The sequence below is a fragment of the Gossypium arboreum genome, chromosome 5 (genome assembly GCF_025698485.1).
Source record: "Gossypium arboreum isolate Shixiya-1 chromosome 5, ASM2569848v2, whole genome shotgun sequence".
In the NCBI taxonomy this organism is placed as follows: Eukaryota; Viridiplantae; Streptophyta; class Magnoliopsida; order Malvales; family Malvaceae; genus Gossypium; species Gossypium arboreum.
In genome coordinates this window covers 83,113,504-83,129,685 of record NC_069074.1, presented here as the reverse complement: position 1 = coordinate 83,129,685, position 16,182 = coordinate 83,113,504, and the positions used below count along the sequence as shown (strand labels likewise).

The 16,182-nt window shown below is 28.4% G+C and overlaps 1 protein-coding gene across 2 annotated transcripts; it reads left to right on the top strand.

Moving 5' to 3' along the window:
- The first annotated feature begins 726 nt into the window (after nt 1-726).
- Nucleotides 727-10,124, top strand: LOC108451571 (receptor kinase-like protein Xa21). 2 transcript variants are annotated; one of them, XM_053027949.1, is made up of 5 exons: nt 733-1,721; nt 1,925-2,068; nt 7,274-9,130; nt 9,300-9,663; nt 9,858-10,124. In XM_053027949.1, exons 1-4 carry the CDS (start codon nt 782-784, stop codon nt 9,644-9,646), a joined length of 3,288 nt encoding a protein of 1,095 aa, XP_052883909.1. In that variant the 5' UTR covers nt 733-781; the 3' UTR covers nt 9,647-9,663; nt 9,858-10,124. The 2 variants fall into 2 exon arrangements, with proteins under 2 accessions (XP_052883910.1, XP_052883909.1); XM_053027950.1 differs by lacking the exon at nt 9,858-10,124 and having other exon boundaries at nt 727-1,721; nt 9,300-9,755.
- The last annotated feature ends 6,058 nt before the right edge of the window (nt 10,125-16,182 follow it).

Below are 16,182 nucleotides of genomic sequence, written 5' to 3'. Positions count from 1 at the left end.
CACTACATATAAGGGAAACCTAATTAATATGTAAAGTTGACAAATTTTGACAAAAACAATATTAACGATAGGACTAAGATTTTTAAATAAAAACTAGAAGACTTTATTAATTTTAACCCTTTAAGTATAAGGACTAAATCTCAAATTTTATCAAAGTATAAGGACAAATAGATTATTTCAATCTTATTTTGTTTAATAAGTTTTTACATTTTTACATTTATTAGATCAAAATATTTTGTTAGTGCTTGTACTTTGACAACATTTAAAATTTAATCGTTGTACTTAAAAGTTAAATATTATGTCCTCTTACTTTTCTAGTTTAAAAACTTAGTCCTACCATTAGGATTGTAAGTATTTTTATTAAAATCTGTAAAGTTGGATATATGCTGAGTAGACTATCTTCATATAATGTTGCATATGATTGATAATAAAAACCTATTAAGTTGAAAATTTTAATGGAATTAAAATGATTGGATTAGAATTTTAAATTAGAAAATAGGAGGATTGAATTTTTTAACTTTTAAATTACAGGGACTAATAGCATATTTTAAACAATTTATTATTCTGAAAATAAAAGAATATATAGTAATTAATAAAATATATTTTTAAGTTTTTTAATGGATTATGTGGAGTAATGTGAAGAAAATTTAGGAGAAATTTTGAAAATTCGCTTCTTTGTACGTATTTTGAAATTTCTTTAAAACTTCACTTTCCTTCTTAATTTTTAAGGTAGTCTTAAATTTATCAAGTTTATCAAGTGTGCGAGGGTTGAAACATATTAATGCATGCTCTCTGGTTTTTTCTTCATCATCCAACTATTTTATCAACTCAACTTCCCTTTTCCTACTTTTTTTATTTTCTTGCCTTATTCCGTCTTGCAATCATGAACTACAACACTTGGTTTCATCTTCTTTTAGCTTTATTCATACCATGTTCCGTAGTTTGCTTGGCTATGACAGTCAGGAATCTCAACTCTGATCAGTTTGCACTTCTCGAGTTTAAGGATCGCATTACCGGTCCTCAAAATGTCTTGGCAAACAATTGGAGGGCCTCAACCTCTGTTTGCAATTGGATCGGTGTTTCTTGTGGCATCCTCCATAAAAGAGTTATAGCTTTGAATCTTACAAGCATGAATCGTAGGGGTACTATCCCTCCACACCTTGGAAATCTTTCATTTCTACTCTCTCTCGACTTGAGTAGCAACCATTTTTTTGGCCATCTCCCTAAAGAATTGGGCCAATTGCATCGTTTGAGGATCCTTCAATTAAGCTACAACAGTCTTAATGGGGAAATTCCATCATGGCTTGGGAATTTACAGAGAGTTCGAAGGCTGAAAATGAAAAATAATAACTTTACAGGCACAATCCCTGAAACAATTGTTAACATGTCTAATCTAGAGATCTTGAACTTGGGATTCAATCAATTATCTGGTCAGGTTCCATCTTCCATCTTCAAGATTTCTTCTCTGACGATTATTGATCTCTCCAGCAATAGCCTATCACGTCGTTTGCCTAGTGATATGTGTCAACATCTTCCCAAGCTTGAAGGGCTTTACTTGAGTTGGAATGAATTATCTGGTAACACTCCATTTGGCATGGGCAAATGCAGCAACCTTCAAATTTTGTCATTGTCTTATAATCAATTTACGGGGATTATTCCAAGAAGTATTGGAAATCTGACTCGACTTGAAGAATTATATTTGGGGTTTAATAATATAGAAGGTACTAAATTTCTTCGGTTTCTTTAATTTAAAGTATTTTGTTTATAAAAGAGTTTGATTTGTAATAGATAACAAAAACTAAGAAGTTTTTATTTCATTGGAGGAAAAATAGTTAATTTGATGGAAAAAAATATGCTTAAAGTATTATTAGTTGAACAGTTTAGAAGGTATGTTTTTCACTTTAATTTTGGACAATGTGTGCAGGTCAGATTCCATCAAGTATAGCTGAATGTTACCAGCTTCAGATTTTGAATTTAGGAACAAATCATTTCAGTGGGCTGATTCCAGAAAGGATTTTTAATTCAACTACGCTCCAAGAAATAGATCTATATGACAACAAATTAGAAGGTATGTTTTTCACTTTAATTTTTTCCAAACTCCAAAAACATTCTCTTTAATTTGTTTCTTCTATTTTGCTCATATACTTTTCTCATTTTAATTTTTAATTTCCTTTAAACTTTAAAAAGAAATTATTTTTATTGCATAAACTAATCTATTTTATATAAGTAAAAATAAAAAAAAATCATTAGAAATCCTTTGTCTGTAGAAGAAAAGAGACCAACGTGTACCATATTAATTTATAATAAAATTTCAAGTTATAATTAAAATATAAGTACCATATTTAATATACAATATAATTTTACTTCAGTATAATTAAAAAATTATTAAAAAATTAAATAATAAATATAATTAAAATATATCAACAATTTTGTTAATTCAAAAATAGTGCTAATAAGTTTTTTATCATCATTAAATCATCTGTACAAAATGTAAAAATTGATTTAGTGTTAATTCAGTTTCATTTATTCTTTTCTAGGTACTCAATAAATTGATCTTCAAAGTTTGTAGATGATATATAATTAATATAAATATAAAATATTAGATCATATAAATATATTATTTATAAAATTTATTCATCAATTATAAATTTTTTTAACGTGAATATCTATACTATTATTAAAGTTTTTAATTGAGTTAGTGTCATAAGTCAACTGGGCAATAACTTGGTTAGAGAAATTACAAAATACTCTTTCATATTTAATATAAGTTATATTATTTGAGGGTACTTTAGTTTTTATTTTAAAAAATTATGGTGATATTTGAATTCACATCAATACATAAAACCTTAAATTTATCACTTAAATTTATGATGTCACAAATTAACTAGACACCAACTTAAGAATTGACAACAACATCATCATAAATAACTGTATTCATTTAGTTCTTAATGTTTTTCTTTTTCTTTTTTCTTTCTTTTCTTTGGTCCTTAATGTTTTTTTGCCCACTTTAGTACCTAATATTATCAAACATTCCTAGTGTAGTCTCTAACATTACCAAGTGTTCTTGGCTTAGTCCATTAATTGGACGTTGAAAAAATAGATTGGGATATCCAACAAATCATAAATTGCCATGTGGCATATGATGACATCATGATGGCATAATCATCTAGAAAAGAAACAAAAAATCTTTAAAAATTCAAATAAAATTATAAAAATAACTACATTATAAATATATATTTGTTTTAAAAAAATAAAATTTGTTAATTTTTTAAATTTTAATAAATAATAAAATTATTAAAATTTATTAGAAATTGATAAATATTGTAAAAATTATTAAAATTTTTAGAAATTAGAAAACAGTAAAATTAAAAAAGTTAAAAACTAGTAAAAATTGTGTAACTTGGAATAAAGTATTTTAAAAAATTAAAATTTGATGTTAAAATTGTATATTGTGATACAATCAATTTTATAAAAATATTTTTAATAAATTTTAATATTTTAAAATATATCAAAATAAATAGGAGGATAATATACTTCAAAGCATACTTGAAACCACATTCTCCTATATTGACAACAATGCATATGCCAATCAAGCTAAGACTTAATTGACAATTCTTTAGAATAATTAAACATCCAACAATAGTTCTTAAGGTATTGGTCTAGACACAAATAATTTATCTTGAAATAGTAAAACAATATTTGGAATAATTAAAACATAGATATTAAGTTTATTTTATTTTTCAAAATGCCATACTAACACAAACATTTTAACAGTGTTAATAAATGAACCTAAATTTTTCAATTCAAAAAGTAGAAAGGCTAAATTACAAAAATAAAAACTATAAAAATTAATTTTAAATATACAAAAATACAAAAAAATTTGAGCAAATAATAATCTTTAAATTTTACTGTGTAATTTAATAAAAAGAAATAATTAACCCAATAGATAAAAATCATACTAGTTTACATTAAAAACAATGGCTTACACTTATCACATATGGTTAGTGTTGGTGCAGTTTGACTGTCCAAACTTACGTCGTATTTCCACCTCTGGTGTTTTCCTTTCTCTTTTTTTGGCATTTTAATTTACTTTATTTAATTTCAAATATTAAATTGATACAAATAAATTGGTTAGGTACCAAAATAACAATTAAATACAACTTGAAGGGCTAAACCAACATCTGACCCTTAGAACAATTTTGTATTTGAAACAAACATCTTAAACCTTAAAATGCAATTTATCAATTTAATGATTTATTCAAGAGCTGCAGTTCTTATTAACATTAAATTTAATAAAATTTATGCTACTTCCATTTATTTTGTCACTTTTAGATGTTTATAATATTATATTCTTTTTAATTTTATAACACTTTTTATTAAAATATATTAATTTATTTAATATCTCAAATATAATAATAAAATTTCAAGCCATAATTGAAGCATATGTACCGTATTTAATATACAATAAATATAACTGAAATATATTAAATTTTTGTTAATTTAAAAATAATGCTATAAAATTTTTTATCATCATTAAAGGATGTGTACAAAATGTAAAAATTGATATATTGTAAATTAAATTATTCACTATTCAATTTCATTTTTTCTTTTCTTAATAGTCAATAAATTGATCTTAAAAGTTTATAGATTATATATAATTAATATAAATATAATAGGTTAGATTATATAAATATATTATTTATACAATCTATACATCAATTATAAAATTACTTGTTATATAAGTAATTAAAATTTGCTATTTGAAGCTAAAGTAATATATATATATATATATATATATATATATTACTTTTTTGTTAATGAGAATATTTATACTATTATTTATGCCTCTGATTGAGTTGGTGTCACGAGTCAACTAGGCACCAACTCGTTAGAGAAATTACAAAAATATTATTTTGTATTTAAAATAAGTTATATTATTTTATGGTACTTTAATATTTTTATTTAAAACAAAGAACCAAAAAAGTTTATGGTGAATGTTGGGCATAAACCCATGTAAGCAACAAACAAGAAAAAGAATGAAGAAATTGAAAAGATCGAACATACAAATTTTACGTGGAAAAATCTACCGGAACACAAATATTAAAATATTTTAATATAAATGGAATAAATTTTTGTATCATTTTTTAGTATTTTAAAATAACTCAAATTTTAGTACTTTATCGATTTTACTGGCAACATGTTTATTTGACTTGACTCATTATTTAATGTATTGAGTAAGCTTCCTGCATCCACCATCGTGCAGATGCTTTTTCTATTTTATACCAAAGTTTTTAGAATAGTTAAACATTCAACAATAGTTCTTAAGATATTGGTTTAAAGACAAATAATTTATCTTGAGATAGTAAAAAATATTTGGAATAATTAAAAATATTATATAAATTATTATTTATTTGAAATAACATTATTTTTATTATTTAAATAAATTGGAAAAAAATTATTTAAGTTTATCACCTAAAAAATCTACCAATTATAAATTTTAACTAATTGAATCATGAAATAATTGTTATAAGCAGTATTCTTCCAAGATACAATGATCACATATTGAAACTCTAATAAATGTGATTTATAAAATTTTAAAAATATTAAAATATGTAATATCGTTTTTAGTAAAATAGTTTTAAAGATTAAAATTGAACAAATGATATAGTTTAGGGACTAAAGTGTCCACTAAGATTTTTAAAAGATGGAGGTAATTTTTTTAAGGGAGTAGTATTTTTCAAGTAGTCAGTAAGTCTAATAATAATATTATTAGAGGTAAGATATTTAATTATTTTTTAATTAAGTTAATATCACTCATCAAGTAAAATCAAAGATGGTAAGCACATTATTATAGTAATTTGGATTACTAGGAATTATCAAGTTTGCAATTAAGGATTATAAATTTATTTAATTCCAATCTTCTGCCTTTTTAAAATTATAAGAATGGTTTTATTTAGCTCAAATTGAGATTAATTTATAACTTTAATTTTAACATAATTTGATATTTCAATTTTCATAATATTATTAATTAGTCTAAATACTTTATTCTAATCAAATAATTATATGAATTTTAAAGAATTGTTAGCACCGTTAAATTTTTTACTAAATTTAGGCTTATTACATTTTTTTTGGTTACATTGATACAAAGTTTATTTTATTTTTCAAAATACCACACCAACACAAAAACATTTTAATACTGTTAACAAATAGATCTAATTTTTAAATTAAAAATTAGAGGATTAAATCCCAAAAAATAAAAATATAAAGATTACATTTCAAATATATGAAAATAATTTTTTAAATAAATTGTAGCTTTAAATTTTACACTATAATTTAATTAAAAATAAACAATTAATCAAAAAATCATACCTGTTTACATTAAAAACAATGGGTAATAGGTATGACATATGGATAGTGTTGGTGCAGTTGACAGTTGGAACTTAAGAGAATATCCAGCTTGGACTTTAAACTTCCTTCCCTTTTAATCTTTATATCGTAATTTCACCTCTGGTGTTTTCCTTTCTCCTTTTTCAGCATTTTAATTTACTTTAGTTAATTAAGACGAAAGCCCGAAACCATTTTCTAATTGATTTTATCAGTTCGCAACTCACTTTCTCCACGGTTTGCTGATTCTTTTCAAGTTTTTCTGATTTTTCCCTATTTTATTTTTAAAATTACATTACTATCATTTTTGGAAATTTATATATATATATATATTTTGGCATTCTCCAATCTATTTTACCATCCAATTGCTTTAAAACAATTTTAAATTGAATACTCATACAGAATGATTTAATATTTTGTTTCCCAAATCATAACATTCTCATGCCAAACTTTAATTTTTATTTTATTTCAAGTTTTACAGTATTTAATATGTTTTGTAAATTTGATATTCAATCAATTTTATATCTGAAAAGTAATGATGATTTCAACGCAAGGCTTTAGCTAAGAATAGTTTGGAGTACGAAATATATATACTAAAATATGCCATTTTACAGGTAATTTATAAATCCAACATTAAATCAAATACAGGTATGGAATGATTTATTTATTTATTTTTGTTTATACAAATCACAAGTGACTAATTACTACTCAAAACTTCTTATTATGTCTCAACTTTATAATTGATTTCATCACATTTTCCATCCCAACATTTTATTCTTAATTGATTTTAAGTTTTACAGTTTTTATTTTAAAATATATTTTAATGTATTATATATTTTGTGAATTTGGTATTCAATGAATATGTATACTAAAAGATGCTATTTTACAGGTAATTTACCACCCATCACCAATGTTCCAAAGCTTGAGTATCTTATATTGTGGGGAAATAAACTTAGCGGAAACATTCCCAACTCTATCTCCAATGCTTCCATGCTTAAGAAAGTAGACTTGGGAGATAACTTATTCTCTGGCCCAATCCCTAAAACGCTTGGCAACTTAAGACACCTCGAAAGGCTCCGAATCGTCAACAACAATTTGATCACAGGATCTGCTACTGATCATGAGTGGACCTTTCTTTCTTCTTTGGCGAATTGCAAGCATTTGAGAAAAATAATTGTTTCAGGAAATCCATTGAGTAGCGTTCTTCCTACTTATATCGGGAACCTTTCAAAATCCCTTCAATACTTTTATGCCTCTCAATGTGAGCTTCAAGGCAATATTCCGATGAACATAGGTAACTTAAGCAACATGTTGGTTTTAGAGCTTGGCTATAATAAATTTAGTGGATTCATTCCAACATCAATAGGAGGACTGCGAAATCTCCAAAGTCTAGGTCTTTCCTCTAATAAATTAGGAGGGCCCATCTCAGAAAGCCTTTGTGATTTGGAGAGATTATACAACTTGTTTTTAGGGTTGAATAAGCTGAATGGATCCATACCCTCTTGTTTGGGTAATATTACTTCTTTGAGATATCTTTACTTAGAGTCCAACAAATTGAGTTCTGCAATACCCTCAACTTTGTGGAATCTTAAAGATATCTTAAAAATAGATTTATCATCAAACCATCTTCACAATTCACATGCTATTGATGTTGGAAATTTGAGGAGTCTACTGAACCTAAATTTATCAAGAAATCTTCTCACAGGCGATATCTTATCCACATTTGAAGGTCTTCAAACTTTGGTTTCATTAGATTTATCAAATAATAAGTTACATGGTCATATCCCTGAATCATTTGATGGGTTGATTAGTTTGGAATTCTTGGATTTATGCAATAACACTCTCTCTGGAGTCATTCCCAAGTCTTTGGAAAAGCTTTTATATCTAAACTATTTTAATGTGTCTTTCAATAGACTTGAAGGGGAAATTCCCACCGAAGGATGTTTTTCAAACTTTTCCAGCACATCATTCATGAAGAATTCTGCACTTTGTGGTCCACCTAGATTGCTAGTCCCACCTTGCAAAAACAACAACCATGAAAACTCCCAAATGATTATATTGCATACTTTTAGGTATGGTTTACCAGCAATTGGTATTGTCGTGGTACTAATATTCTTAACTATTATGTATAGAAGATGCCAAAGAAGGAGTACAAGTCTACCAATTAAAGATGATTTGTTGTCTTTGAAAACACTGAGAAGAATTTCACATGTTGAACTTTCACAAGCAACTAATGGATTTGAGGAAAGCAATATGCTTGGTTCAGGGAGTTTTGGATATGTATATAAAGGGAGGCTTTCAGATGGAATGGAAGTTGCAATAAAAGTTTTCAATTTCCAAACAGAGGGAGCATTTAGGAGTTTTGACATTGAATGTGATGCTTTGCGTAATATAGTTCATCGTAATATTGTGAAGGTCATTACTTGCTGCTCAAGTGTAGACTTCAAAGCCTTGGTGCTTGATTACATGTCTAATGGAAACCTTGAGGAATGGTTACATTCTAAAAATTGTTTCCTTGATATCAAACAAAGGGTCGACATAATGATAGATGTTGCGGTAGCTATAGAACACCTCCACAATGGATATCCAACGCCTATAATTCATTGTGACATAAAACCAAGCAATATTTTACTAGATGAAGACATGGTTGCACATGTTGGAGATTTTGGCATTGCCAAATTGTTGGGAGAAGGTGAAGTAATGAAGCAAACCATGACTCTTGCAACTATCGGGTATATGGCACCAGGTGAATTCTTTTTTATTTTTGTATGATTATTTTCCTAATTTGCATTTTATATTTTTGTTTCATGTGTATGTGGATATATATATATATATATATATATATATATATATATAAATAAGCATTTTAGAAATAATTGAAGATTAATGATGTTCTAATTATACTTGAAATGCAGAATTTGGATTAACAGGAATCGTTTCTATAAAATGTGACGTCTATAGTTATGGGATCATCCTTATAGAAACTTTTACAAAGAAAAAGCCAACTGATAATTTTTTTGTTGAAGAAGTGACTATAAGGCATTGGATGGAAAGTTCTTTGCCTAAAGGAGCGACAGAAATTGCAGATGTTGATTTACTAAGCAGAGAGGATGAGTACTTTGTTGTTAAAGCAAATTGTATTTCATCCATCATGGAGTTGGCTTTGAATTGTTCAGCAGAGTTACCAGAAGAAAGAAAAGATATGAAGGATGTTGTGGTTGAGCTAAAAAAAATTAAACAAAGGTTGTTAAACAACATTTAACATGTTTAGCAAAGAAGGTAAGTAATGAGTACGCTTGTTGTTATTAATTCACTATTAATTTTATCATTAATTCAACATTTTTAATCTATTCTAGAATTTTAATCACAAATATCTAATGTGTCATTATTTGTCTCCAAAAGGTTTGTCTTATAAATCATGAAAATTAATAAACTAATTTTTTTTCTTTCGCTCAATCATTTGCTCTCTTCAGAATTCAAACTTCTTTTGCAAAATCAAGATGGAAACCAATAAAATGTGCATCAGACATTCCCATGAATTACGTTATATGGTAGCTTTGGAGAATCAAGTTATTTTCTTTGTTTCTTATTTCATTTACGATATAACTGTGTTTTAATCTTTTGCTAAGGATTTTATTGTTGCTTTCCCTCCAATTAAATATGATATTTACTTTCATTAAAAAAATTGTATGAATTTCATTTGTTGTGTTAATGGACCCCTCAATAGATGGTATTATTCTTGTGTTGGGGTTTTGTCTCTTGATTCAGCGGAGAACCTTGTGGGTTCACGGAGATAGTTCCAAGGTAAATGCTACATATGCATTGATTGGTGGTTTGAATCTTTGTACATGTAATCTCCATGATTATTCCGTAAAAGCTAAGGATAAAATCCTGACATGGGGACAATACCTTTAGTTGTTGAGGGTAGCAAAGATTACCTAGCAAACAACACTCAGAAGACTTCTCTTAAAGGACTTGATCTCGCTTGTTGAAACCATTTTTTCGAGTTAGGAAAAAACGGGGATCGACTTTTTAAACCAAGTGTGGAGTCGCCACCAATCTTTTGTTTAGTTGTGATTGGATCACCTAATAAAACATTTTAAAACAATTTTGGTCCACGTAAATTTAAAAATGGGTTCAGGAGTCGATTACGTATGAGGAAGGGTTAGCACCCTCACTATGCCCAAAAACTGGTACGAGGTTATTTAAATGTTTTCTTTATGTCTAGGGTTTTTTCAAACAATTTGAAATATGGTTCCTTTTAAAAAACATTTGAGTGGTTTAAGCTAGTCATCAAAACTTTCTCGTTTTAAAGGTATAAAGCAACACATCCAGCACGATAGGACATGATCCTTTATACTTTTGAGAACACGATTAAGTTTTGATTTCCAAGAGCTCTTAGGTCAAAAATTACAAAAGGATGTCTAGATGTTTAGTCCGACGAAAAATTGAAACCCAGCACGGTAGGGCACGATTTCTTGAATTTCTAAAAACTGAACATTGCCTTATTTTAGGATTTTTTTTTAAAAAAGATTTGTGAACTCAAAACATATTAATTTTACTTGAAAATAAAATGTAAAACAAACAATTAAACTATTCTAAGAAAAATTTAACCAATTTCCCAAACATGGATGAAGAACAATTGATATAATAATAAAATGAAAATAGTATACAACAACGATATACATAGCCTAATATAACACAAACAATACAAGATATACAATATAAAATAAAAATTTAAGAAAACAATATGGTAAAAGACAAATTTAAAATAATGATAAACACATAATATATAATATATGAATTAATGAATTAATGAATTAATGATTTTGAAATTATTTGTGAAAACAGACTAGAGATATATATGTAATCATTAAAATATGTATTATAAAATGAAGATTTTAAATCAAGTAATATACAAAGTCTTAAAAACATTGGTTAAAATGCATACAATAAAGGAAGATTATAAAATATAAAAGGATAGCAAAAATACATAATAAAACATAATCTTATGAAATACACATAATAGGTTTACAAAACATATATCTACGTAAATGAATGTCAAAGTGATTGTTTGAAAAAATAGCATGATATTAACAATGTATATAAATTAATTTTTCCATAAATTATATATATGTAACAAATTTTAAAAAATAATCATGTACACAAAAGAAACTATATGTATAAAATGCATGAATTTAGTAAAGTTTATAAATCAAGCATATATTCTGTAGAGGCCCAATTTAGCCCGGGGTTATAAACCCAAAACAAAAACAAAAATAAGTTAAAATCTAAATATCATTAACAGTCCATCAGTCCAAATATAAAAAACCAGCCCAAAATACCCCTGGCCCAAATGGCCCAAAACTTAAACAAACTTCAGCCAACTAGGAACCCTAGCAGTAAGGAGCGCTGCAGCCCTAGCCTCCAGCGCGCCTCCGTACGACCCCCTGCACGCCTCCGTAAGCCACCTTCGCACCTCCACGTCGCATTCCGTACCTGCAAGAGAAGACAAGAATAGCACAGCAAAACAGCAGCAGAGAGAAAAAATAAGAGAAAAAAATTCCTTGTATTTTTCTTTTATTTTTGGCTATATAAAAGCCCTATGTTCATTGTAATCAGGAACACACGCACAATATACACATTGAAATACAGATATGAAACAGTGAAATAGAAAAAGAAAAGATTTCAAGGTGATTTTCAGATCTATTTTTTCTTTTCGATTTTTTTTATTCCTATTTCTTTCTTCTTGATCTTTACTTGCTGTATATAAAAAAAATAAAGATAAAGAGACTTATCTTATTCCCCCCCCCCCCGAGTCTTTGTTTGCTTCGCCGTAATCGAAGTACAGGCGAAGATCTTGAGGCTTTTGGGCAAGACTCTTGGATTCATGGTCGAATAAGGCTAGGATAGGCCCTCGCATGATGACGTCGGCCGAACATGGAGGCGAAACGGCATTTGAGGGCTGCCTTTGGGTTCGGTTGAAAGAACAAGAGGATAAGCCTTAGTTCTTTTTATTTTTTTATTTTGATTTGCTTTTAAATGATCATGAATAACTAGTTTAGGGTTTTTTTTTAAACCTTGTTTTATATAGAAATTGAAACGACGCCGTTCAATAGGTAAGGATCCGCGCATTGACCCGATTAATAGGCCAGATCCACGCCCTTTTGCTTCAAACGGGGAATTTACGCGCTAGGTCCTCCATATTTACATGAGTCTTCAATCACGCCTTACGCGCCTTACTTTTTTTTTTAATTGGACTCTGTAGTTTATGTGTATTTGCAGTTTGGTCCGTGCTTCAATGATGAGTCTTGGGGCCTAGATAATTTCTAGCTTGAGTCCCTACGCATTTGCGCGCTGTGTGCTTTGGTCCTTTCAATGGTTTATTCTATTTGTTAGTTATCTCTTTTAATTTGCCCTTATTTCAATTAAGTTTTTCTCATTTTAATTTATATAGTTCATTATTTTTTATTATTCGTTTAGCATTCATCTTTTATTTTTTTTTATATACGTTTTAAAGTACTTTGATAATTTACCTTTTTGTTTAAATTATAAAACTATTATTTTAAAATTACCTTGTAAATCATATTGTTTTTAAAATTTTGTATAATATTTAATTTAAATTAATCTTATATTAATACATATATGATTTGTGATAAAATTAGTTTTATTCTATATACATTATTAGTTCAATGTTATTTTATATATATAATTTCTTTTAAATCTATTTATTTGTATTTCCTTTGAATTTGTTATGTATATAGTTTATTCTTTAAAACTGTTTTATTATTTCTTTGTTATTGCAGATTCTTTCATGTATAAATTGTTTTATTATATATTGGTTTGTTATTCATTATGTATATTCTTTATCTTTATTTTTATTATATCTTCATTATACTTTGTTTTCATTGATTTTTATTATTGTATGTATGTCATCACCTTTAAATAGATATGTTTTGTTTTTTTTTAAATATTTCCGTATGTTATTTGCTCCAAATTTCTTTTACAATATTTATTTTAATCTTCATTTACATATTCTTAGTTTTATTTTATATCGTAAATCATTTCAAACCCTAGCATGTATTATTCATTTGCAAGTTTTTCATATAGTTTTTAAATTGTTTCAGTATTACATTGGCTCTCGGTGTCCATATTGCTTTGTTTATTATGTGTTGCATTTTATTTTTCATATTATTTTGATACATTATCGTTGTATATTGTCTATCGTCTTTTGCACTATTATTTCAATTTTTGTTAATCTATGTTCGAAATTGGTTATGCTTTATTCTAATTTGTTTCTCGGTTAGTTATATCTTTTAGTTTCCATTATGTTGATTATTAATGTTTTTCAAAATAAGTGCATTGCTATTGTATATTTGTTAATTTGTTTTATTTCTCATAATATTTTCATTCACCAAGTATTATATCTTATGTGTGTATATTATCCCATATCATTGTTTTCCACTTGGTTTACGAAATGTGGTTTTATAAGGTCCAAAAATTTAAGATTAATTTCATTTAATTTCAAGTCGCATTAACGTGTTTTAAGCTATTTTTATAATTATTCATTTAAAAATTCTTTAAAACGAAGGCAATACTCGGTGTTTGGCAATTCGAGAATCATGCCTTATCGTGCTGGGTTGCGATTTCTCATTTTTTCAAAATAATCGAATATTCTTTTGTAATTTCATTCGTGTCTTTAAAAATTCTTCAAAACGATGGTAATGTTTGATGTTTGGCAATTCAGGGAATCGTGCCCTATAGTGCTGGGTTGCGATCCCTTGTTTGTTCAAAGTAATCGAATATTCCTTTAGAATTTCACTCATGTTCTCTAAATTCTAAAATAAGGCAATGTCCGATGTCTAGAAATTCGAGGAGTCGTGCTCTACTGTGCTGGGTTTCGATTTTCTCGTCAGACTAAATAATTGGGCATCCTTTTGCGGTTTTCAACATATAAACTTTAGGAAGTCGAAATTTATCATGTTTTCGAGGGTATAAAGGATTGTGTCCTAGCGTGCTGGATGTGATGCTATATTCCTCTGAAACAAGAGAATTTTGATGACCAACTCGGGTTATTCAAATGTTATTAAAAGGAACCACATTTCAAAAATATTTTTAAATCTCAGACATAAAGATAGTATTTAATCGATCTGGTACCAATTTTGGGCGTAATGAGGGTGCTAATCCTTCCTCATACGTAACCGATTCCCGAACCCATTTTCTCAAATTTCATAGACTAAAATCGTTGTTTTAGTAAGCCAAAATACTTTATTAAAATGACCAAGCTTCTTGGTGACCTAATCACACCTCATCAAAAAAGATTGGTGGCAACTCCATTTCCATTTTTAAAGTCAATCGATCGTTTTTTTTCAAACTACAAAAATGGTTTCGACAGCTTGGCGACTCCATTGGGGAGTGAACAAGAGAGTCAAGCCATAAAATCTATTAATTTTTGTCCTTTTGTCTAAAATTGAAAAGTTGAGTTGATTCTTTGTTGCATTTGTTCGCATGATTGTTGTTGTTCGAGTTTTGTAGTGTACTCTCGCATTACATTGCATGACCGCTTGGTCGCACCCTCTAAGTGGGAGTAAGAAACTAAGCTTTCATGAGGTTTTCACCTCCGCATGGGCTAGTGGATTGCTTCCTTGGATACATCCATAATTATGATTTCGTGAGATTGTCATCTCTGCATGGTCATAGGGAAATGTATTCCCCTGAATCGAACTTGATCCATAGGAGCCTATAATGGGTAAGGATTGAGGAATCTACTGGTTCAGGTACCTTCTCTCTAGAACCGAACCACATATAGAGAGACCTAGGAGTTTACCCTAGGTAGAGCCACTCCGAACCTCTAGTGGTCACTGAATAGGTGCTTTATTCGTCATTTATTTCTCCTGTACTAACGTGTTTTGTTTTTGTTTTGTTGATGACTGCATTGCCTTACATCTTCATAGAAAGGAGGTGTTGATTCATATTTGATTGCTAAATAGAACAGTTTTTCATAAGAAAATGAATTTCTTGATAAAGTGGATTACAATACGGTTGTCTAAATATGGTCCAAGTAAACACGACAGAAGAAGGCTAACAGTTCGTGGAGGAAAACAAGACTTTACCAAAGGATCCAAGCTGATAAAGATTATTCAAAAGCCGTCGCGTTTCGACTTTCTTAAAGGAGCTAATCAACATTGCAAGGATAGTAATTTGTGGCCTAGATCAAGCAAAAAGAAGCTAGTAGAGGCATTTATTGGAAGCTTGTGAGATTTGACTTTCACGAAGAAAGGGGATCAGTGTCTTCGCCTGAAATATGAAAACAAGGCCGTATACGTAATCCATTTTATGTAAAAGAATTTGTTTTCTAGAAAAGTTGTTCTAAGGGAATTGAATTCAAAATCAACATCTTTCTTCCTTTTGCATTCATCCCATGCATTTGCATTGCATTGCATCATTTGCATTAAATTTTTCCAAAAGGACCCTAATTAGGTAAAATTATTTTAGAATCGACAAAGGATATGGACCAAAGGTTGGAGAGAATAGAGCAAAGGCAAATACAGATGCAAGAGCAATTGATCAAAATTCAACAAGATATGCGAGAAATGCTAGAACTCCAAAGAAATATGATAGGCCAGTTTACCCAGTTACTGGCCGGAGAATTTGAAAAAAGGAGTGGCCCAGTGGTCAATAGTGAGGATGATATCGAAGAGATCATCTAATCCCCAGGTTTTACCCTAATAAATGTCTTGACACAACTAGACATGCAAGGGGTACCCATTGTTATCGGACCCCAATATCAAACGGATA